We start from the raw sequence: 25866 nt of genomic DNA on the forward strand, positions 1-25866 counted from the left end.
TCCCAACTTTGAGACCAGACATCAAATGTAAAATTGTCAATTTTTTTCTTCAAATGCTACAATTCCTCAGTTTAACTTTTTATATGTTTTCTATGTTCTATTGTGAATAAAATAACTGCTTTCTGTTTTTATTTGCATTTTACACCGCGTTTGGAAATGGGGTTATACCTGAACATACTCTTCAGTTTGCATTTGAGCTTGATATTTAGAACGTATGCTGATAATCCAACACACGACGTCTTCATAAGAACCAACTAAACTTCCAGCAGCTGCTCCAACAAAACTTCCATACAGACTCCAGTCTCGAGCTCGTTTTGCGCTATATGGTAGTTGTTCTTCAGCTTCTTTTAAAGCTTTAGCTACTTCTCTTTCAAGTTTTATGAGATATTCACGCTCTGCTTGTTCTCTTGTTTCACGCTGAATTTTCTCCTGGAGTTTTTGTTTTTCTTTCTTGTGATTTTCCTCCAGGTATTTTATGAAGTTTTGCTGTTGTTCTCCCAAAGCTTTTTCTTTTCTTTCATTTTCTTCTTCACATAATTTCTGTTTCTCCTCTAGTTTTCTCTGCAGCTCTTTTTGTAGATTTCCATCCGTTTCTTTCTTGATCTCTTCTTCTCTCTTTCTGAATTCTTCCTCACTTTTTCTCAGTTCACTCTGCATCTCTTGTCTTTCTCTCTCATTTTCTTTCTTCATTTGTTCAATTTTTGCTTCATATTTGGCTCTCAGCTCCTCTTCTTTTCTCTTGATCTCTTCTTCTTTCTCTTTCATGATTTTGTCTTGTTCCTCTTTGATGTTCTTCTCCACCTGCTGGAACATCTCACTGGTGTAAAATCTCCCTCCATTTGTTGCCACCATACAGTCAATCTTATCCAGCAATGCAGAAACCTGTCTCTTACCTTTAGTCTCATTATTATTGAACACATGGTATCTCTTTCCACACTGCTGGATGAGGTACTGTAAGCTATCATTAGCTTCAATAAAGTCTTCAATTGTTGTTCCTCTCAGATCACCTCCTCTGGTGAAAAGCACCATGGTGTACATTCTGGATTTGTCTCCAAACATGTCCTGGATCATCTTCACTGCATCTTTCTCCTCTTGAGTGAATCGTCCCAGTGGAATCACCAGCAGAAACACATGTGGACCAGGAGCCGCCATTGAGACGCACTTCACAATCTCCTTCCTGGTCTCAACATTATCAACTCCAGTATCAAACAGGCCTGGAGTGTCGATCACAGTTATCTGTCTTCTGTTGAACTCTGAAGTTTCTTTCTCACACTCTCTGGTCACTGAGCGTGAAGTCAGTTTCGATATAAAAGCTTCTCTTCTCAGTATTGTGTTTCCCGTTGCACTTTTCCCAACACCCGTCCTTCCCAGCAGCACAATCCTCACAGCAAGATAACTGTTTGTTAAACCTGCAAACAGAAAGAAAAGAACAATTACTGACATGAAACATAAAACAAAAATAAATTCGCATTTACTAAAGCAACCTTTTTCTAGTTATATTGACAGATAGTAGTTACATAAATATTGGACAATAAGGTGGATAAACAGTGGTGTGAAAAAGTGTTGGCCCCCTCCATTATTTTTTTTTATTTTGCATGTTTGTCACACTTTAATGAGTCAGATCATCAAACTAATTTTAATATTAATCAAAGATAACACAACATGCAGTTTTTAAATGAAGGTTTTTTTGTTTATGAAGGGAAAAAATCCAAACCCACATGGCCCTGTGTGAAACAGTGTTTGCCCCTGAGATCTATTAGTCTGGAAAAGGTTATAAAGCCATTTCCAAATCTTTGGGACTCCAGCGAACCACAGTGAGAGCCATTATCCACAAATGGCAAAAACATGAAACAGTGGTGAGCCTTCCCAAGAGCGCAGCGACGACTCACCTGAGAGGTCACAAAAGACCCCACAACAACATCTAAAGAACTGCAGGCCTCTCTTGCCTCAGTTAAGTTCAGTGTTCATGACTCCACCATAAGAAAGAGACTGGGCAAAAAATGGCCAGCGTGGCAGAGTTCCAAGATGAAAACCGCTGCTGAGCAAAAAGAACATAAAGGCTCGTCTCAGTTTTGCCAGAACAGATCTTAATCATCCCCAAGACTTTTGGGAAAATACTCTGTGGACTGACGAGACAAAAGTTGAACTTTTTGGAAGGTGTGTGTAAAAAGTAAAAGTAAAAGTAACACTGCATGATGGTCTGGGGCTGTTTTGCTGCTTCTGGACCTGGAAGACTTGCTGTGATCAATGGAACCATGAATTCTGCTGTCTACCAAAAAAATCCTGAAACTGAAGCGAACTTGGGTTCTGCAGCAGGACAATAATCCAAAACACAATAGCAAATCCAACTCTGAATGGCTGAAGAAAAACAAAATGAAGACTTTGGAGTGGCCTAGTCAAAGTCCTGACCTGAATCCTATTGAGATGCTGTGGCATGACCTTAAAAAGGCGGTTCATGTTCGAAAACCCTCCAATGTGGCTGAATTACAATAAATTTGCCAAGATGAGTGGGCCAAAATTCCTGCACAGCACTGTAACAGACTCATTGCAAGTTATCGCAAACGTTTGATTGCAGTTGTTGCTGCTAAGGGTGGCCCAACCAGTTATTAAATTTAGGGGGCAAACACTTTTTCACACAGAGCCATTTTGTTTTCCCTTCATAATAAAAAAAAACTTCATTCAAAAACTGCATGTTGTGTTTACATGTGTTATCTTTGATTAATATTTACATTTGTTTGATGACCTGAAACATTAAAGTGTGACAAACAAAAATCAGGAAGGGGGCCAACACTTTTTCACACCACTGTATATAACAATTTAATTTACAGGATCTTCACAAATTCAAACACACACCCAATTTACATAATGGGCAAGAACAAATTAACACACTTTTTCATGAACTGCTGTTGATGGAGTTTTCCTCAAAGATCGTCTCAGTTCCTCTATTTCAGCTCTGTGTTTGTTTCTCTCCAGTTCTACTCGAGCCTGAAGGTACATAAAGGTCGTGTAGTAACTTCCTCTGTTCTCTTGTACCATGTTCTCCACATCCTGCAGCAGATCTGGAATCTGTGAGCCGTTCTCCAAAACAAACTGTCGACCTCCAAATGACTGAGGACACATATGAGTTTTACTACTGATCAGTTTACTAAACACGTTCTTCTCCTGGATTATAAGAACCATGAGGTGGTTTTTGATCCTTGAGCTGAAAGTCTTCTGCATCGCCTCCATTTCTGCTTTGTCTGCATCAGTCAGTGGAGCGTCAGGAATAATGAGGAGGAAAACATGAACTCCAGGATCACAGAGAGACACAGATTGATGAGTCTGATGCATCACTTCATACTCTGAGAGCTGAGTCAGAGATGGAAGCTCCACCAGACTGATCAGACGTCCATGAAGCTCCATGTCTCTCCTTGCACACTCTTTATCTTTCAGGTGTAAGAGGGGAAGAAACTGCTTTTTTCCTCTGAGAAGTTTTGATACGAAGGCTTTCAGTCTTCCATCGCTTCCACACAACACAACACACAGCTTCTGTTTTCTGCTCGCATATACACTTCCTTAAACAACAACAATAAAAGAGTTCACTGTAACGTTTTCAAATATCTTTTTTTGTTATATTAATTTCATAAGTATTAGTAATAAAAAACACTTGGCTTTATCTCGGTTCATAAACTTACTCTTTGCTCGACGCTCTGCTCTTAGATCTGGAGTACTAACTGTAAAAAAATGTGTGGAAACATGAATACAGAACTGGTGTCAGAACACAGCTGAATATGTCATTGCAAAAGCGGGAATACTTACGAAGAGATATTTTTGATATATTATGAAGAAAACCTTTTGCTTCCTTTTTCTTTATACAAGTGCCTGATTTCCCATCTTCATCTCCATCCGACTCTTCCTCTTCTATTCTGAGTGAGGTAGAAGATCTGCTCCAGTCTTCATCAACTGATGATCCTTCTGTATCATGATACGGCTCATGTGTGAGATATTCTTCACTGTTTTCTTCAAGGATTTTCTCTAGTCGTTGCAATATTATTGAGCACCATTCCTCATTTTTATGATCAAGCTGCAGATGTCCTCCTCCACATTCAGTGTTTAACTGCTTAATTAATTCATTAGCTCTCACAGACGCTCCTTCAGCATCATGTGGCTCTTCATCAGTCGTGATCACTATAGTGCGCTTAATCGCCTCTTCACTGAATTCTTTCAGGACATTTTTCACTCTTCTCATGTCTTCTTCAGTGAAGTCTTTATACTGTAGTATGACTATAAACGCATGAGGTCCTGGATCAGACAGATACACACACTCTCTCACTGTCTGCGTGATCTGATGATCTGAGATGTTTGTCTGGAGCAGCTGAGGACTGTTGATGATGGTTACATGTCTGTCCTTCAATCGTCCTCTGAGTCTCTCTATAATGCCTGGAAAAGCTTCACTGTCAAACGCTGCTCGTCCTAATATGGAGTTTCCCACTTGACTGTTTTCTGACACATCCTTCCCCAGGAGGACAATCCTCAGAGGAGTCACATCGCTTACTGAAACACAAATGCTTTTTTTTAAGAGAGAAAAAACCAGGATGCATATTTGCAAATGAATTCTGATTCTGCCCAAATCTCCACACACTCTTCATTTTCTTCATGTATTTATAAATATAAAGACTTACTCGCAGGAGGTGGATCCATGCTCCAACTACTGCTGTGAGCAAGATCAGATCCAGCAGTCACTGAAACAAAAATCTTAGGTTACAATCTCCACAATAGCATGTGGAAAATGACTTTTAACACATTACATCAGTCAGATCACTTACTGAAACACAAAACACAAATGCTTAATATTAATCTTTTTATATATATATATATATATATATATATATATATATATATATATATATATAAAGGGAAACAGAATCCACCAGGATGCATATTTGCAACTGAATTCTGACTTAAAGTGAATGATTTGTTTATGATTTCTATGTAGTCTTCATTTTCTTTGTGTAGGCCCTATTTATAAATATAGACTTACTATCAGGAGGAGGTTGATCTATGCTCCAACTACTGCTGCGAGCAAGATCAGATCCAGCAATCACTGAAATAAAAATCTTACATTATAATCTGCACAATAACACGCTGAAAGTAACTTTTAACAATTTCTACAAGTGGCAAAGTAATCAAATTAGAACAAGCCAGCTTAGAGCTTTCAGTGTCGTGCCATGACAACAATATAAAAACAACATGCCTAAAAATATAGTTTGTCAGTCAACTTTGTTGTTATACTTTACATGAATGTTCGTGTAGCGTCTGGAAATTACACAATTAAACTAACACTAGCCAGCACAACAGCTCAGCAAACAACTCGAAAAAGAAAAGGTTATGTTGGTTGGGAGATTATCCATTGTCAGTAAGCGTTAATTCTGCTGGTTAACTCAAGCAGTATGTTAGTAAAGTGTCTGGTTAGTTAAATCCAGATCTCACAGGCGCTGTGTGCCATAATCTCAGCAACTCCGTTAGGTTTGTAAAGCGAAAGTCACGTGACGATCAAATGCACTTGTACAGTAAAAACTCACCGGCGCCCTCCTGTGGAGACTTTAAATCACAAGACAAACTATAAATACTAAGAGAATCAAAGAAAGTGTTTCGTTTCTTTTATATACATATATATAAAAAAGTTATTTGATTTTAAATGATTCACCGATTGTCATCAATCGCCACTAAATATGAATTATATAAACTGATATAACATGAATATAACATGATATAAACGGTGAAAACAGAAGCTTAACGCAACATTTAGCCTACATTCAAAATGCATCTAGAAGAATGTCATCTACAAACTTTATGATAAATAGGTAAAGCTAAACGTTCCAATAATTAAAACTGAAATTTTAAACACTACTGAGAATCTCAGTAAAACACGGCTGCAGCAGTTATAATATGACTTTTAATATTCCTTAATCAAATGACTTTATAAAGATGATTGTCCTAGTGGAGGTGAATCTTGTCTACAATATAACTTTAATTGTAGGATTAATTCTCCCTTCTCAGACAGCAATCTAGAAACTGACTAAATGCTGCTTCCCACCCTAAAAGGATCAAAGATGCACAAAATTGAGTTAAAATTAATTTAATCGTTTTCAAAGATGTATCATGTACAGTTCAAACACTCACTGATGCTCCAGAATTAAAGTCAATGCATTAAGAGCTGCGGGGTTAAAACTTTTTTAAATTTGAAGATCAGGGTAATTTATTTTTTTCTGGGAAACATGTTATATTGTCTGTAGCTTCCGAAGGGCAGTAGCCTACTAAACAGAAAAAAGAAAGAAAAACATATTTAGGCAAAATAAGGAAAACCACACATCTTCATTCTGTTCTAAAGTTTTCACCCCCTGACTCTTATAATGCATAGTTTTCCTTCTGGAGCATCAGTGAGTGTTTGAACCTTCTGTAATAGCTGCATATGAGTCGCTCAGTTGTCCTCAGTGTGAAAAGATGGATCTCAAAATCATACAGTCATTGTTGGAAAGGGTTCAAATACACAAAAATGCTGAAAAAAAAATGTTTGGACCTGAAGGATTTTCCTGAAGAACAGCGGGCAGTTTAACTGTTCAGAACAAACAAGGGACTCGTGATCGACTATCGCAAAAAAAATAAAAAAAGCGCTGTGGATTGAGCATTCAGGTAACAATGCAGTATCAAGTGCATGTAAACTTTTGAACAGGGTATTTTTTTTTTTAATTCAGCTATTATTTTCTCTTGTGGGCTATTTTCAAATGTCTTTTATGTTAAACATCTCATTGCATCTTCACTAATTTTGGTAAAAGTATTAACATTTTGCAGATTCTGAAAGGTGTAAACTTGACTTCAAATGTATTTATTTGATAATAATCATCATTGAAAATGGGTCTGGAAAGGAAAGATTAACAAAAGACGTTTAAATGAAAGAGGACAGTTATCTGAGGAAGCTTCACACAGCTGCTTTCAAACATCTGTGAGGTTTAATCTGTCTCTTCTGTACTTCACTCATCTTTACATACATATGAGAAGAGGTTTCAGACTCATTTACTCAGAGAAACAGAAAGAACAGCAGGAAAACATTCAAGAGTGAAAAGAAAATGAAGAGACACCACATTGCTTCATTCGAATCTGCAGCTATTTACTACGGTAAACTTCTCAACCCAGTGTGAACCACATGAGAGTAACAGATGTTTAAGGCATTTCAGTCATGAACTAGTTCCTCCTGTAGTTTATTATGCAGCACTTTATAATATAGATACTTTACGTAAATAAATATTAAAGTTACCCTGAAATGTACAAGTAGAAAGTGCCGAGAGGAGAGTGTGTTTATATGGCACATAGTTATGATTCATAATCATCATTCAGTCTGTCTCAGTTTCAAATCTACTACAGATAATAAACCCTTATTAGTGAGTGATTTGAGGCGCTCTACACAGGCAGCAGCTTCATGTGACACACATAAGGGGAGTGGGGTGAGTTGTGCCAGTTTTTACTCAAAGTGACTTTATAGTGAAGCCATGACAGTAATCCCTCCAATTTAAGCATGTACATATATTTCAGGATGTGGTGCATCTCTGGGAACAATAACTTTGGATCTGAAATAAACTGATTCAGAATTATAGCTTTCAGAAAAAAAAGTGGTCTCGTTGCACAACTTGCCGCAGGGTAAGTTGTACCTTTGGGGAGAATACATCGGGGTAAATTGTGCCAGAGATTATTGAAGTAAAAAAGAACATTTTAATTTCATGAACTGTAATGCTATATAAAATCAAGACAAATTCAATACAAGATTACTCATTTAAGGTTTATTTAGATATTGTTACCTTATTAAACTATTGGCATGTCATATTTTCTACTTTTTCAGAAAATTCAAAAAAACTCAAATACACAATACATGATATTTGTGAATAATTAGAACAAAACAAAATTATCAACAAAACACTGTCTGTCAATCATGTAACATATAAGAAAAAAATGACTTATTTCTAAACATTTCTGAACATCCGATTGTGATTTAAGCCACTTAAAAAACTGACAAACGGCAGGTAAATCAAACACTGATGAGGCACGCTCATCTCCTCACACAGATTATATCCGTATGTAAGTTATGTAAGGCATGTAAGTCTAGATCAGGGATGCTCAAACATTTTCCTGGAGAGCTACCATCATACTAAGTTCAGCTCAAACCCTAATCAAACTAATCTAATTAATCTCTTAGGTAGCATGTGTTAATTACAGACAGCTGTGTTGGAGCAGGACTGGAACTAAAGTCTGCAGGTAGGTAGATCTCCAGGAACAGGGTTGGTCACCCCTGATGGTCTAGATCCAGACTATTACTTAACACCCCACTGGCACAAATCACCCCCGCCCGACAATTTTGAAAGACTAGCATGATCCTGCATTTTAGAGCTAACATTATGCTAACTGTATAGACTGTATAGCCTGCTAAAGTACCAAAACATGTGTAAAATATTTTCAAACTTGTCTATAATTGTTCAGACGCAACACTCAAAAAACCTTGATCATATAAATTTTACTTTGAAAGGCAAAAAACAGTTTTTTGAGCAAAAATGTGCTTAGCTGTCATGCCATGTGTCTCTTCTCTTAATATTTGAATTACTGGTTTATTGAGTTTGATTCTGTTCTGAACTCCACACTGAAACAGAATAGAAAACAAAACCAAATACAGCTTCATGGATCCTACTGAATCTAATCTTTTTACCAGATGCCATCGGAAGACATCAGTTTAATCTTGTATTTAAAATCCAAAACAGCCATTAGCCAAGAGGACAGAGGAAGCTGTGAAAGAAAAGAAAGCAGGAAATAAAGTGTAAAAATCAAAAAGCACTTGTTGTTTTTTCAGATTCAATGCTAAGTCTAGGAAGCTTTACATCAACATCCCATAAAACCTCAAAATCCCTATTATTTCCTACATATGAACATATCATGAAACCCCAAAATCATAAGATTAAACAAGAATAGAAAGCATTGCAGTAGCTAGACAACTAATATGTGACCCTTGACCACAAAACCAGTCTTAAGTAGCACGGGTATATTTGTAGCAATAGCCAAAAATACATTGTATGGGTCAAAAATATAGATTTTTCTTTTATGCCAAAAATCATTAGCATATTAAGTGAAGATCATGTTCCATGAAGATATTTTGTACATTTTCTACCATAAATATATAAAAACTTGATTTTTGATTAGTAATATGCATTGCAATATATCAATGGATTTACTCAGCTTTCAGATGACATAATCTCAATTGCGACAAATTTACACTTATGATTGCTTTTTGGTCCAGGGTCACATATGTGTACTGAAAATGAAACAAACTAAACACTATGGTCCCTATCATGCGCAATGCAAGTGTAATTTTTTTTAGAGTTCTGACCTAAGATAGGTGCACAATGAGCATACAGTCTGCTTAATACACACACAGGGACGCGCAGCACACAAGCGTGCCAAATTGTAAAAACGAAAGGATTATGATGTAAAAGATTATTATTGTGTACATAAATGTAAAAATGCCTATTATGTCATGGATAGTCAATAGCTTTATTATGCGCACTGTTTTTCGGTTTGACTTTCAAAAACTATCACATTCAGCAAGGGGGTGGGGGGTGGGGGGGGGGCAGACCTGCAATCCCGCGGGACCCAACGCAACAGAGTGGATGCACGCAGTAGCTCATGTTTGCTTTTTTGTTAAGAATAACAGTGGTTTGTGAATGTTGATGCTTAGCCTAAATAACAAATATTTTATCCAGAGCATTTATGCTGGGGTCTAGTGGAACTTACTGTACGAGATGTTACAGAACTTTTTCATGTAAATTCAACCGATGTACTGAAAAAATCTATATAGGTTAATTTTATGTGGGCTTTTGCGGGCGGGAGACGAGATAACATTTATTTCGGCGGGAGCGGGCGGGGGCGAGACTGAAAAATCCGTCCCGCGCAAGTCTCTAGTGCACAGTAACTCATTTAGGGGATCCTGACAGTAAGAAAACAGCTCCACCTCAGGCTGAAAACAAATCTATCAAACCATCACATAATAACACACTGTTTTTTCTTCTTCAGGTTTTCAATTTCGTCTAGCAGCTCTTTTCTTTCTTTTTCTTTCTGGTCTTGCAGTTCTTTTATTTCTTCTTTCTGGTCTTGCAGCTCTTTTATTTCTTCTTCTTTCTGGTCTTGCAGCTCTTTTCTTTCTTTTTCTTTCTGGTCTTGCAGCTCTTTTATTTCTTCTTCTTTCTGTTTTTTCAGGTGTTGACAGAGTTTTTCTAGTAATTCATATTGTTTCTCACGTTCATCCAGCATCTCTTTCAACTGCTGCTCTTTTCTCTCTCTGAAATCATTAAATTCTTCTGCTTGTTTTCTGGCTTCATCTTGATGTTTTGTTTTCATCTCTTTTATTTCCTCTTCATGTTTCTGATTCATTTCATCCCTCTCTTTCTTTTCTCTTTCTTTTCTCTCCTTCTCTTCTGTTTCTCTTCTTTTGATCTCTTCTTCTTGCTCTTGTTTCAGATTTTCAATCTTTTCCTTCCATGTCTTTTTCTCTTCTTCTCGTCTCTCGTCATCTTCTCGTTTTCTTCTCTCCCAGTCCTGTTTTCTCTCTTGTTCCAGACTTTCATAATGACTTTTCATTTCAGTTTTCTTTTTCTTATATTCTTTCTCTTTTTCTTCTCTTTCTCTTTTCTGTCTCTGTTTTTCCTCCTCTATCTTCTGTTGTTCTTCTTCTCTTTCTCTTTCAAATCTCTGTCTCATTTTCTCCAGTTCTTCTTGTTTTTCCCTCAGTTGTTCCTTGTGTTTCTCTTTTCTCTTTCTTTCTTCTTCTTCTTGTTCTCTCATTTGTTGTTTCTTTTCCTCCTCCCATTCTCTCTGCTGTCGTTTAATTTCCTCTTGAATCTCTTTAGTGTTATTTTCAGCTTCTTTTATTTTTCTCTCCCATTCCCGTCTTTCTTTCTCTTCTTCTTCATTTCTCATTTTCTTCTCCATATCTCTCTTTTTTATTTCTTCTTTCTGTTTCATCTTTAATTCTGCTATAATGCGTTCTTGTTCATGTTTCATATTTTCTTGCTCTTGTCTGTATTTCTCTTCTCTCTTTCTATCTTCTTCTTCTCTCTCTTTTTGCTGTTTTTCATACTGCAATCTCTGATTTTCAGTCTCTCTCTTCATCCCTTCAATTTTTTCATCATATTCAGCTCTTAGTTGTTTTTCCTCCTCTAATCGTTTCTGGTTTTCCTCCTCTCTTTTCTGTTGTTCTAATTTGTGTTTTTCTTCAAAATCTTTTAGAAGTTTTTCCTCTTTTTGTCTGAACTCATTCTCTCTTTGTTTTCTTTCCTCATCTGCTTTTCTTTTCTCTTCTTCTAGTCTCGTCTTTAGTTCTTCCATTTCTGTCTCATATTTGACTCTCAATTTCTCATTTTGTGCCTGAATTTCTCTCTCTCTCTCTTTCAGTATTTCCTCCGTTCTCTTTTTAATGGACATCTCTGCCTCCTCAAACATGCAGTTAGTGAAGTATCGACCAGCATTAGTATTTTTCAGCTCTTCTATCATGTTTAACAGTTGAATCACTTGAGTTCTGTCTTGTTTTTCTCTGTTATTGAAAGCCAGGAATCTGTTTCCACAATTACTGATCACTTTCTTCAGTTCTGCATTGGTACTTCTCATCACAAAATCTTTTATGGATTCATCTTCAAGATTGTCTCCTCCAGTGAACAGAATGATGCTGAACTGAGCAGCTTTTGGACCAAAGGTCTTCTTTATAAGATCCACAGTGTCCGTTTCTTCTTTGGTGAATCTTCCCAAACTCAACACGATGAGAAAAACATGAGGTCCAGGTGATGACAGTGAAACACATTTCACTATTTCTTCCACCACTTGATCATTTGTCAGTATCGTGTCAAAGAGTCCTGGAGTATCAACAACAGCTACTGATCGATCATCAACTTCACCTGCTGCTTTCTTGCAAACAGTCGTCACTGAATCTGTGTTTAACTGGCTATGAAATTCTTTTTTTCCCAGAATAGTGTTTCCTGTTGCACTCTTTCCATTTCCTGTCCTTCCGATCAAAACAATCCTCAAACTCTTCAGATCATCTGCTTCGACTTCAGCACCTGAAAATAATGCATTTGTGTATTAATCAGTTAATCTTGTAAATAAATAAATTACACATCAAAGAATATCACCAAAATATATCTATATAATATCCAAAATGTATCACAATATTAACTTCTCATTTACAGAACTTTGAAATCACATTTGCTCTTCAGGACAATAACAGCATACATGTGATATTTTTTGTCTCTTCTTGTGTGATAACATTTATCAATTGATAACAATAAATATCAAATATTTATTATATAAATACAAAAATTCATATGTGCATATCGTATATTTTTAGGGCATATAACTGCCCTGAATCACGTTTGTCAACAGTCAACTGTATGAAATGTAAGATGACATACAGGTCTGATCATCTTGCTTTCTGTACAGTTGACTAAAATGATGCATGGCAACAACTATGTAGTCCATAAATGCAGTTACAGTATGTGCCCCTAAAGTTAAAAATATTAGGAAAAAATGCAGCTGTATAAGTTTTTAGGTAACACTCTACATTAAGGTTCCATTAATTAATGTTAGTTAAAGGGGTCATCGGATGCCCATTTTACTCAAGTTAATATGATGCTTTAGGGTCCTAATGAAAAGTTTGCAATATACTTTGATTAAAAAATCTAAATGGTAGTTAAAAAAAAACACTAATTTTACCTGTTGTTTTTTTTCTCGATTCTTTATTTATTAAACATTTTTAGTTTATAACTTTTTACAGTAGAGCCCGAGATCTGCCCATATATATATATATAAAAAAAACACCCAACACAATCAGGATGTCAATAAGGTCTAACCAAAATGGTGGTACCATGTATTTTGGCTGTGGTGCACTCCAAGCGGGCAATGTCCAGCAAGTATGACATCCACATCAATCTAACTGGGGTCGATGGTTCCAAACACAGTTTTAAAATAACCTTTTTAGCAGCAGTCAGAGCAGCAGATAGAATCCTTATTGACAGATAACTTTAGTGACAAATCATCCAGCAAAAGAAAAAGCAATGGGTCCTTTTGGATCTGAGTATTATGAAGATCTGACAATAAGCCCTGTACCAAGGACCAGAGCAAGTCAATTTCGGAACAGTCCCAGAATATATTAATATATGTACCTTGACTAGAGCTATTACACAGTTGACAGAAGGGGTCAGACTTTCTTTACATTTCATATAATAAACAAGGAGTGGCAGATTAACTTATAATGGATAATTGGGTGAGCTAGGTTTTTAGAGGTAACAAAACAATTTCCCCAGAGATTATCCCAGTCAATCACAGTGTTAGATTCTCTTTCCCAGAAACCCTCATTCGGAATGTTTGAATACTGTCGAATCACGAGTGATTTATAAATTATATTCACAATACCTCTAGGAGCCATACTAGAATCTATCCAATTTAGCATAGGATGGGGAGATATTTTATATTTACCAGGGTATTCCATAAGCTTTTAGTGCACATCTTAATCTTAAGTATAGAAAAACTTTAGGATCTGAAAGGACTTGAGCCCATAATCGCTGTACAGGTCTTTAAAAGTGTGGATACCACATTCAACCCAGCATTTGGAAACTAATGGTTTGCTACCAGTGCAAAGATTATTGTTATGCCAAATGGGGGTAGAGTCACTATAAGAATCTGAAGCTCCCATAATCTTCTCTGTTGATTTCCAGGTTTTAATAGAATGGCATATAATTGGACCAAACTTTTCCAAAAGTTTCTAAAATATGCCATGGGACAGAGGAGTCAACATCTAGCCATGTCCAAAGTAGTCATGCCTGGTATGATAAATAATAGGACCAAAAATCTGGTAGGGATAAACCACCATGAGGTTTTAGCCAGTGCATAGATTTAAAATGAATTTTAGGCTGTTTATTATTCCACAAGAATTTGCATACTGCTGTATTGATCTCTTTAAAACAACCAGTAGGTTGTGTCAAAGGTAACACTAAAAATAAAAAGCTTAGCCTCGGAAGTATATTGATCTTAATAGTAGCTAGTCTTCCATGAAGAGCCAAACAGAGTGGAGACCGACACAGAAGATCACTCTTAATCTTGACTGATAGTTCCACTTGGAAATACGAGACAATGAAGGAAAACATCTCTAGATTACTTATGTACCCGTGTCTGAAAAATGCATATGAAAAAACTACGTAAAATGGCTGGGGACAGCATATGATGTCACCGCGGCATGACCGCCGCTGCTGCTGCGTCACTACCGGTCGTACTCTGAATAAAACTTTTCTGCGGAAAGGGGAGTACTACTTAGGTTGAACCGACTCTGCCCTAAGACTAACCGGGGGATCAACAGACCCCAGTCTAGGTGGACTTATGTTCCTGTCTCAACAGGACATAAATTCCCCGGAGCAGCAACTAGAGGACTGAGAAATTGCTCCTTGGAGACAAAACTTAGGAGTTGCTGGAAAGAACCTTCCGCTGATGAGATCTCTCCGGCTCTGCAATCCCTCTTCCAGAGAGGGTCTGGAAGAGGGATTCTCAGAAAAGGCCTGCAAAGGACAGCGTTAAACATGTCAAGGGAAATCCTAAGAAAGAAACTTAGGGGGCTTACCTTGAAGAGGACATAAGTCCTATGTATAACAAATGCTGTAAGGGTGGTTTACCGTACGACCTGTGGCGTGGAAAGGACGAACACTGCTGTAACCATAATCCATAGGACCATAGACTCGTCATATTTTTCTCCGAGAAGCAAAAACACAACACACAGGCCTGAGACAGTATGAAGTTCCTTTTCTTTTATTAAAAAGAAAAAATGGACCGTACTCACCCATAAGTGACCAGCATTTAACTCAAACTTAAACAAAACCTGTTTAAGGAGTTCAAATCTGGACCACAGGTAGCGGAGGTTCTTATGGGACATAAGAACCGCTTAGTAGTTACAGGTTCAAGGTAGCACGCAGGGAGCTCGTGTTATTGGGGCTCAGACCTGGGCCTTCATGGAATGAAGGACTTAAAGGCAGTGGTCTACCTTGTCCATAGTCACATAAATCCAGCAAGGTCAATGAGCCTGGGAAAACTAACAGATCAGTGAAAGACCTCTGGGTAGCCCTCCCAAACGCAGCCCAAACCAACAGAGTGGACTGTCTACTTAAAACCCTAGCAGTGGAGACAGCACCATCTAGGCAAGAGCTAAAAGAGAACTGCTCAAAAAAACCCAAAGGGGTCCTCAGATATCTGTGTGTGTAGGAAGGACCACCAGAGGTGAAAACTGACCAAAAGCCTCCAGACCCTAAAGGGGGAAGAATTAACACACAGCTAGCCTCAGACAGCTGCAGTTAATAAGACTGTTCTTCCATAATCATGGCTGAACTAGTCTCAGGAACCCCCCCCCCCCCCCTTTTTTTTTGGGCAGTTAATTACCTCCACAATCGTGGCGCGCAGCACATATTCGGCTCAAGCACCAAATTCCCTCAGGAACAAAGCAAGCAAGGAGCCACTGGCAACACCGCAAATGCGTTAGTTAATACCGTGAGAGGTAAACACACTCATCAAAATGAGGAACAGAGAAACTCACCTCCTTTGCGAATGCGTTTTCACGATGAGCACATTAGTTCCCTCGGGAGCTGGACGTGCTGTAATTTACCACACCCACATAGCTGAGAGTCGTGTAAGTGGGTATGAGAGCGTGCCTCTCGTTACAAATAAGCAATGAGCGCCGATTGCATTCTACTCTCTCAAGAGCTAATGTTGCTTGCGTTCTCACCGCACAAAAACTCAGTGTGAAAGTGCGGGTATCAGATTACCACACACGTCACACGCAGGCCTTCAGTGAGAGAATACATGTACTCTTAGACAAAGAGAAGCTGAAGACGGCGAAGATGATGTGTGTTTACATCGGCGCCTCTTTTATACAGTGAAGCCCGGGAGTGACGCACCATCAGCGGCGGTCATGCCGCAGTGACGTCATACATTGTCGTCGGCCATTTAATGTAGTTTTTTCATATGCATTCTTCAAGCAAGAGTCACGCTGCAGCGTTCCCCAATAGCGACCCCTAGAGGACGTGGTGAGAGTTCCCTCGGAAGAGAAACTCTGATTCCAAGATAATCAAATTGGTCACTGACAGGAATCGTGGTGGGTAAATTCTGATTTAGCAGCTAAATTAAGGGGTATAAGTATGGATTTGTTCCAATTAATTTTGTAAGGGGGCAGCTGTGGCCTAATGGTTAGAGTCAGACTTGTAACCCAAAGGTTGCGGGTTTGAGTCTCAGGTCCGGCAGGGATTGTAGGTGGGGGGAGTGAACGTACAGCACTCTCTCCACCCTCAATACCATGACTGAGGTGAGTCCCTTGAGCAAGGCACCGAACCCCCAACTGCTCCCCGGGCGCCGCAGCAATGGCTGCCCACTGCTCCGTGTGTGTGTTCACTACTGTGTGTGTGCACTTGGATGGGTTAAATGAAGAGCACAAATTCTTAGTATGGGTCACCATACTTGGCCTCACGTCACCTCCTTTCCTTTCCTAACCAGACAGTTTACCTGTTGCGGGTCGGGTTTGACTCACGTCATCTAGTCTCTTCTCTCTATGTCTTTTCTCTCTACTCCAGCTGTCTGCTATCGCAATCTGGGCTCGCGCTGATTGCTACGGCACCTGTTCCCCATTTTGCTCTGATTGCCTTCTCTTTTTCTACCTGTTTGTTTCTGGGCTTTACTGACAGATTATTACTCTACATGTCTGTACTCCATCTCTCTGTGATCTCTTAACTTGTTCCTGAATTAGTTAAGCTATCAAGTCAAGTCAAGTTTGGTCCTGTCGTGTGTTTGTATGGTCCTGTCGTTTTGCAAGTAACTGTCTAGAGTCTTCTGTGTCTACCCAGTCATCCAGTAATGCATCTTCGGCGACTCACCCACCCCTGACACCCTTTGCTGGCTAACCCTTACCTGCAGAGGATTTCCCCCTTGCTGCATTGCCGGGGTTTGAGCGCTCCTGTCCTTTAGAGACTTTTCCTTCCTGTTTATCCTGTACAGAAACCTAATCTGCGCTACCGAAGAGGAGGTGGTCGGCAGACAGCCCGAGTTATAATTATTATTGTTGTTGCCAAGAACAAAAAAGATTTCTGTTGCTTTTCCTGGCCTTCGCCTCTGGGTCCTTCTCTCTTCTCCTAACATTACCAAATTTATCAAATGATTTTAAGCATTCCTTAACCGAGTCTGTGGTGTTTGATATTGTCACGGGTGGGCAGCTGAGTCCGTTTCCACTGTGATGAGCGTGTGGGCGTTGCGCTCGTTGGTTTCCAGGGCGACGCTGATGATTGTCCGGGACGCTCGTCACACTCCCCCCCCCCCCCCAAGCGTCGACCTGGTCCTGTGGAAGACATGAGTTAGCAGGGGAGAAATAGGGGGTGGGTGGGGAGTGACCCCTGACAGACCTGCGAAAGCTGCCCAGATTCGAGAGAGTCCATCAGCGTTGGAGTTGGCGGCCCCGGCCCGATGTTTGATGTCAAAGTGGAAGTCCTGGAGCGCGAGGAACCATCTGGTCACCCTGGCGTTGGTGTCCTTAGCCTTGGCCATCCACTGGAGTGGAGCGTGGTCAGTTACCAGGGTGAACCTCCGGCCTAGGAGGTAGTAGCGCAGCTCCAGGACTGCCCACTTGATGGCCAGGGCCTCTTTTTCCACAGTGGCATAATTTCTCTCGGCTGGGACCAGCTTTCGACTGATGTAAAGGACTGGATGCTCCTCGCCCTCCTGGACCTGTGAGAGGACTGCCCCGAGGCCCGTGTCCGAAGCATCCGTCTGTAGCAGGAAGGGACAGCTAAAGTCGGGAGCCCGCAGGATCGGTTCAGAGGTGAGGACCCTTTTGATTTCCTGGAAGGCATCGTCCGCTGCTGGAGACCATTGTACTCTCTCTGGCTGTCCCTTCCTGGTCAGATCTGTCAGGGGGGCGGCTAGAGAGGAGAAGTTAGGGATGAAACAGCGGTAATATCCCGCCAACCCCAAGAAAGCCCGTACCTGAGTTTTCGTCTTCGGTTTTGGCGCGGACCTTACGGCTTCTACCTTCTGTTCTTGTGGCCTGATTAATCCCCTTCCGACTTGGTAACCCAGGTACTTGGCTTCCTGTAACGGCAGGTGACATTTGCGGGGGTTGGCGGTCAGCCCAGCCTTTCATAGTTCAGTCAGCACCCTCCGGAGACGGTCGAGATGGTCCTCCCATGCCTCTGAGTGGATGACTACATCATCCAAGTACGCGGCGGCGTACGCTTGATGTGGCCGGAGGATGACATCCATTAGTCGTTGGAAGGTTGCTGGGGCTCCATGAAGACCGAAGGGGAGGGTCCGGTATTGCCAGTGGCCGCTGGGGGTGGAAAAGGCGGTTTTCGGTTTGGCGGTTTCCGAGAGAGGTACTTGCCAGTAACCTTTAGTTAGGTCCAACGTCGAAATATACCGGGCCCGTCCCAATCGGTCTAGGAGTTCATCCACTCGAGGCATGGGGTAGCCGTCAAACTCCGATACTTCATTGAGTCGCCTGAAGTCGTTACAGAACCGGAGGGTGCCGTCCGGTTTTGGGACCATGACGATCGGGCTGGACCATGGGCTGCGAGATGGTTCAATCACCCCTAACTTCAGCATCTGTTGGACCTCGTCCTCAACAGCCTGCCGACGAGCCTCTGGGACCCGGTACGGCTGCTGCCAAACGACGACTCCAGGTGGGGTGCGGATGTCGTGATGTAGAACGTGGGTCCGCCCGGGGAGTGGCGAAAACACATCGGAGAACTGACCGATCAGGTGTTGGAGGTCTCCCTTCTGGGCAGCAGAAAGGTGGGGGTTCACATCCACAACCACGGGTTCGGAGGTGTTGAAGGCCACGAGCTGGTCCATAGTCCCGACCCATCTTTTGAGGAGGTTTACGTGGTAGATTTGGTCTGCACGTCTTCGGCCAGGTTGTCGGAGACGATAATTAACGGGCCCGACTCTCTCGATGACGGTGTAGGGCCCTTGCCAGGTGGCGAGGAATTTGCAGGCCGCTGTGGGGACTAGGACCATTACTCGGTCTCCTGGCTGAAACTCCTGTGGTTGGGCGGTCCGGCCGTAGTGTCGCTGTTGAGCCTGCTGCGCTTTGGCCAGGTGTTCCCGGACTAATGGCATCACCCAGTCGATCTTTTCCCTCATCTGCTGGACGTGTTCAATTACAGAGCGGTGACGGGCAGGCTGCTGCTGCTCCCAGGCCTCCTTCGCCACATCCAGGAGGCCGCGGGGTTGTCTGCCGAAGAGGAGCTCGAATGGGGTGAAGCCAGTTGAGGCCTGAGGGACCTCTCGGACGCCAAAGAGGACGTATGGAAGCATCAGGTCCCAGTCCCTCCTGTCCTCTGCTGTGACTCGTCGAAGCATCTGTTTAAGGGTCTGGTTAAAGCGTTCGACGAGCCCATCGGTCTGCGGGTGGTAGACGGTGGTCCTCAACTGCTTCACCCGCAGCAGCCTGCAGAGATCTGCCATTAGCCGGGACATGAAGGGAGTACCTTGATCGGTCAGGATCTCGGAGGGTATGCCCACGCGGCTGAACAGCTGGAAGAGCTCCTGGGCGATGTTCTTGGCGGTGGCCCTTCGAAGGGGAACAGCCTCAGGGTACCGCGTGGCATAATCAACCACCACGAGGATGTGTTCGTGGCCCCGGGCAGACTTCGGCAGCGGGCCCACCAGGTCCATCCCGATGCGCTCGAAGGGCACGTCGATGATGGGCAAAGGAATCAGCGGTGAGGGGGGAGGTTTCCTCGGGGAAGTCCGCTGACAAGTGGGGCAGGCTTGACAAAACCGTTTAACTTCACCGTCCAGACCGGGCCAGTGGAAACGGTCTCGAATCCTCCGCACAGTATTTTCCTGACCCAGGTGGCCAGCCATGGGGTGCGAATGAGCTAGTTCCAGGATCGTCCCCGTCTTTGTCCGGGGTACGACGAGTAAGCGTTTTTCCTCCCCCCTTCGCTGTGCGACACAATACAGCAGGCCATTTTGGACCACGAAGTGCGGGAGAGGGTGTGGGGCTGGTAGGACATCTCGGCCATCCACGGTTCGTACTTGACTCCAACAATGTTTGAGCCGGTCATCCTCTCGCTGCTCCCTGGCGAACGAGCCCCCTTCAGTAGCCTGTTGGAAGACATCATAAAAAACGTTAGGGTGTTGTGAAGGGGACTCACCATCTCTCCCGCTATCCGAGGCCAGAAGGACTGGGCGACGGCGTGGTCCACGAGGTGTCCTGGGTCTTCGGCGGCTCCCTCTCGGGCTGGCAGGCTGGGTAGCGGCTGCAAACAGGCGGTCAAAACCTGGCCAATCCCTTCCCAGCAGTACCGGCACGGGGAGATCCTTGACAAGGAGCCGCCGGCCTGCTGAACGGTCGCGGTGTGCCCTCCGGCGCGTCGCTCCTGGACCACCCTCCGGGGAAAAGGCGGCGCTCTCTCCCCGGCCTCCCGCTGTTGGGTAGCATCCGCCAACTCCACCGCGTCGATGAGCTCTTGCAGAGTGGACGGACTTCTCATACTCACAGCCTGGCAATGGGGGCGGGGTAGAGCCCGCAACAGGCGCTCAATGACAACGTGCTCCGCTACTCGATCTGCTGATGGGTTACCTTCTAATAGCCAATGACGGGCCAGGCGGGCGAGTTCAACGATCTGGGCACGGGCGGGAAGTCGAGGTTTATATTCCCAGTCGTGGAACAGCTGCGCAGCACAAACCGGGGAAAGTCCCAATCGACCGAGAATTTCATTCTTCACTTCCTTATACTGCTCCGCAGCCGTAGGAGAGAGAGAGAAATATGCACGCTGTGCCTCGCCGGTGAGAAGGGGTGCCAACGCCCGTGCCCAGTCTTCCTGTGGCCACTCTTCCGTCACGGCAGTGTTTTCAAACATCTGCAGAAATGCCTCGACATCGTCATGAGGCGTCAGCTTTGGCAACAGCCGGGCCGCCTGAGCGCGGGCATCTAATAGCGGAGCGCGTTGGGCGGCGGTGGCTGCTTGAAGAGCTGCTAATTCTTGCTCCGTCTCGCCCTGCCGGGTGGCCAGATGTTCAACGATTTGTTGTTGGCGGATGCTGACCTCGGTGAGGCGTTGTAGAAGCTGGTCCATCTCGGGGGAGGAGCGCACGCCTACCGCCGTGGACCGGGACATGGTGAAAAAACAGAAAAAAAAACAAATAGGTGAGAAAAAAAAACGTTTTCTGCCTGTGAAATCTTCACCAATCTGCCCGCATTCTCCACCAGACTGTCACGGGTGGGAAGAAGCACAGGACAGAAAACTCACAGTTCAGCCCCGGAGGGTGGATTTATTAATGAAAAGATGCAACAAAGTGAAAGTAGTTGGCGGTGCACTGAGTGAAGCTCGTGACGGTCGGTGCTCTCAATCCTTGTGCTCTGTGTAAATCCAGTGGTATGTGCAGGGGAATCGGACGTCAGCTGCTGTCTGGAAGAACAGAGAGGAGAGAAACTGTTAGTGTGTGAGCTCTGTGGAGATCGTTCTCAGAGTGAGTCACCGGCGTGCCGTTTATAAGGACGCCGGCTGATGAGCGGCAGCTGAGTCCGATTCCACTGTGATGAGCGTGTGGGCGTTGCGCTCGTTGGTTTCCAGGGCGACGCTGATGATTGTCCGGGACGCTCGTCACAATATATACAACAAAACGTCATCAGCGTAAAGTGATATTTTATGGGATGTATTCATACAACTTATTGGAACTATTGCAGAAGATTGTCTGACTGATTGGGCCAAAGGCTCTAACGATAAATTAAAAAGCAAGGGTGACAGGGGACAGCCTTGACGAGTGCCCCTGCCAAGATAAAAGGAAGGGGAGATAGAAGAACCAGTGATTACTCTGGCTGAGCATTCAGAATAAATAGTTTTAACTGCTTGTAGAGAAAAGGAACCAAACTCAAAATACTCTAGGACAGACCACAAAAAGCTCCACTCAATTCTGTCAAATGCTTTCTCTGCATCCAGAGAAAGGATTGCAGAGGAAGCTGTATATAAGTCTGTTTGTTGAATAATATGCAGAAGCCTACATATGCTGTCTGCAGTGTATCTCTCCCTTAAAAAACCTGATTGATCATAGGTAATCAAGTCTCCTATACATCGATCCCATCTTAAGGCCAGGACCTTTTCCAAAAGCTTTGAATCTTTGGATAGAAGGCTATCTGGCATGTAACTATAGCATTCAAGTGGATCCTTACCTTTCTTAAGCAGCAAAGTTACTAAAGCTGTAGTTTGATCCCTGTGTAAAGCTCCTTTTTCTAACGCAACGTTAAGAGAATTAAAAATCAAAGGTGCTATTATGTCCCATAATGTCTTCAGTAACTCTGGGGGCCTTCTTACTATTCATGCAATCCAAAGCGGATTTTAATTCCTCGATTGTCAAGGGGTTATCCAATATGTTGAGCTGAGCGTCATTTAATTTGGGTAAATTTAAATGTTTAAGGAATAAATGAAAATTTGTTGGGTCAGAGTTGGATTTTGAAGTATACAAATGTTGGTAGTAGTCTCTAAATACTCTGTTTACATCCTTAGGTTGAGTATATACTAAGCCCTCATGTCTAATAGCTGATATACTAGTCTTAGATTCACTATGTTTCAACTTCAAAGCCAACACCGTTCTCCATGGAAATAATATATTGTCTAGTATGATGCATGATGAATTCAGCTCTATGTAAATATATGGATTTTAATTCCAATTTAAGGACATTTACTATTTTGGCTTTAGTCCCACAAAAGTTATATTTTATTTCCTTTTCTAATAGATTAATCTGTTTTTCTAATTCACATTTACAGCCCTCTCTGCACTTTTTATTAAAGGATGAAAAACTCATACATTTACCCCTAATAAAACATTTAATGGTTTCCCATAATACTTAAGGGTCAGAGGCTGAATCTCTGTTAATCTGTAAAAACTCTGTCAAAGAGCTGCGTAACTCAGCCACAAATGTACAATCTTGTAACAAGGAGGTGTTAAATTTCCATCGGTTGAGTTTAGTGCCCAACGATGCAGGAGTTAAAGATGCAATTGTCGTAGAATGATCAGATAAAAGAAGTGGTAGAATTTTAACTTTACTAATATAGGGAATCGGTGAAGGGGGCATGAGTAGATAATCAATCGTTGAATAACTCTAATGACAAGCTGAAAAGAATATATAATCCCTAGCACCACCATTTTGTAAACGCCAAACGTTGCATATATTGGAGTGTCGCAAAAATGAATTAAAACATCCAGAGATCACTGAATCAGACTGCACGATAAATCGAATGCGATTATGAGGCGCGTTTAGTCAAAGAAGCCGGTACTTTGATTAGTAGTAAATCTCCATCATGTGCGTTCAGCTGCGTTCGATTCGATTCGATTTTTAGCACGATTTGGCGTAGCTTGTGATTAGCACGTGATTAGATCTATCTAACTGTGGATCCAGCACCACATTTAAATTGCCCCCAAACACCACAAGACACTCCTCTAGACTCACAACTAAGCGTAATAATTCTTGAAAAAATAAGGAATCGCCCTCGGTGGGTGCATATACAAACAAACTGTTTTGAGGTTAATAACGAAAAACGTATACACTGTAAATATGAAACAAAGTAATATATTTGTACTAGACAAATGTGAAAATAATGTGGATAAAAATTGCACTCTGAACCCCACGTGGATTTACATAAACTGCGAAATTCAAAAAGTGTTAGGTTGTGCCCCGCTCTCCCCTACTGGTCAATTACAAAAATGTTTAGCTGGCTTTCGGGTCAAATGCTGGTGAAACAGCTATTATAAAGCTTGTGTGTTTACTAATCCTGGCTTAGTCTAAGCCCTGTCTGTGAAACCAGGCCGTAGTATTTAAGCCTATAGTAATTGTAGTTATTGTAATCAGCTGAGGAAGCACATGGTTTTTTACTGTCTTTGGTTTGCTTCTGTTGCATCTTTTAACAAAGGAATTTATAGCCACGAAAGTGGAAGACAGCGCTGGTAATTCACTCCTGCTGGTACTGAGACTCAGACCCACTACCTTCAGGTTACAAGTCAAACTCTCTAACCATTAGGCCACAACTGCCCCTATTTTAATTAATTAACAGCCCCTAGATAAAGTTTTGAAATGTTCAACAATCTTCATAAGAATTAGCCTAGGTATTCTAGACAATATAGAATATATATAATGTACAGAACAAAAAAATCCACTCACCATCTGACTGAATTTTCTGCTCTAACTCTTTGATTTTGGTCTCCATTTCACTCACTTCTTTCTTACGTTGTTCTTCAACCTCCTGTCTGACTCTGTTCTCTTGAGCTTTCACATACATATGAGGTGAATATGGTTCAGTCTTCATGTTCTCTATATAATCCAGTAGATCTGGGATCTGTCTTGAGTTTTCAGGTCCTTTTAACCCCATCAGTCTGTATTGACCCCCACAGAGACTGATTAACCTCTTTGAATCTGCGTTTGATCCAATAAACTCTGTTGCAAATCCTTCATCAGTGAGATCTGTAGCAAAGAGAAGTATGAAGTGCTCTCTGGAGTCAAATATTATTTTAATTTTCTCTACTTCTGCTTTGTCTTCATCAGTCAGAGGACCAACAGGAACAATGATGATGAAAGCATGAACTCCAGGATCACAGAGAGACACACAGCGGAGAGTTTGACGCATCACTTCCTCCTCTGAGAGCCGATTGAGAGCTGGAAGCTCCACCAGATTGATCAGACGATCATGAAGCTCCACTTTTCTCCAGACACTCTCTGACCTGAGTGCTCTTTCATGTGATGGTTTAATCTTCTCCCCTCTTAAGAGTTTTGACACAGAGACTGTAAGTGTATCATTTCCACACAACACCAGATTTAGCTTCTGTTTTCTAAAGACATTTGCTGACACTGAAAAACACATTAAGAGACAATAGAATGTTTATACATTATACAATGGCAGACCTCCAAGTCCAAGACCCAGGCCAATCAACAAGACCAGACCAGGACCAAGACAATTTTGTCCTATACACTGAGTAACAGCAGCCAGAGAAAAGTTATTTTTTTTAATCAAACAAAAATCAATAAACTCAATAATTGTTTATGTCGTTGATGGAAATAAATCTGGTTAGTATGCTTTTTTTCACTTATGTATTGTACAGCTGCATGTCTAGATCAGCATCAAAGATCCAGAAAGTCACTGCTCAATAATTACTCAATGAATTGCTTAACTGCAACTGGATTTTGCTGTGTAGCTCTGGCTTTTGTGTGGTCTGGTCTTTATCACACCTCTGACCAATTCATCTGTGTATTCCAGTTCATTGTTATGACATGGTGCTTTTAAGTCCTGAGTTTGAATTTCAGAAATAAACGCAATGGCAGCAAAAGAATAAACAACAGTTATACAACAGTAACATATTATGCACTGCTCAGACCAAAGACTAGTTTACTCCAGGGATCTGAAATTGAAAATTAGGATGAAATTATGCAATTTCCAAGTTGGATCTATTTCTCTCAAAGTTAGAACATAGTTTAGAGACGTTTTTTTTAAAAGCTCTAGTATTTTTCTGTCCTTTATTTATTAATTTGTGTGTAATTATAGATATAAAGAAATAATAATAATGAATAATGAAATACTGTTATTAAACCATTTCATTTACAAATTATATGCTAACTAGTCTGTATTCAAAATTAACATTGAAGTGCTACATATTGAAATTCAACGTATTTTGGTATTACAATTGTGCTTATTTCCATCATTGGTATAAGTGACAGTGGGTGGTAATGAGAGCTTTCAGTTTTACACCATTGTGCTGAAATAGCTTCATTAGTCATTAGAAAAT

The 25866-nt window shown here is 41.6% G+C and overlaps 1 protein-coding gene across 1 annotated transcript; it reads right to left on the reverse strand.

The window, feature by feature from the left end:
• Positions 1-162: 162 nt before the first annotated feature.
• Positions 163-25161, reverse strand: LOC141288870 (uncharacterized). Its single transcript, XM_073821104.1, has 9 exons — positions 24251-25161; positions 10069-12125; positions 5562-5580; positions 5021-5083; positions 4662-4721; positions 3832-4533; positions 3675-3713; positions 2888-3554; positions 163-1396 (listed from the first exon to the last, which is right to left on the reverse strand). The coding sequence occupies exons 1-9, from the start codon at positions 24945-24947 to the stop codon at positions 163-165; spliced, it is 5538 nt and encodes a 1845-aa protein (XP_073677205.1). The 5' UTR covers positions 24948-25161.
• Between the last annotated feature and the right edge of the window lie 705 nt (positions 25162-25866).

Source organism: Garra rufa, chromosome 1, assembly GCF_049309525.1.
Source record: "Garra rufa chromosome 1, GarRuf1.0, whole genome shotgun sequence".
Taxonomy (NCBI): Eukaryota; Metazoa; Chordata; class Actinopteri; order Cypriniformes; family Cyprinidae; genus Garra; species Garra rufa.

Coding starts and splice junctions, on each gene's coding strand:
- LOC141288870 (XM_073821104.1), bottom strand. CDS start 24,947: ATGTGTTTTTCAGTGTCAGCAAATGTCTTTAGAAAACAGAAGCTAAAT. Junction 3,555..3,674: donor AGCAGAGCGTCGAGCAAAGA/GTAAGTTTATGA, acceptor TTGTTGTTTAAG/GAAGTGTATATGCGAGCAGA. Junction 1,397..2,887: donor ACAGCAGTTCATGAAAAAGT/GTGTTAATTTGT, acceptor TTTAACAAACAG/TTATCTTGCTGTGAGGATTG.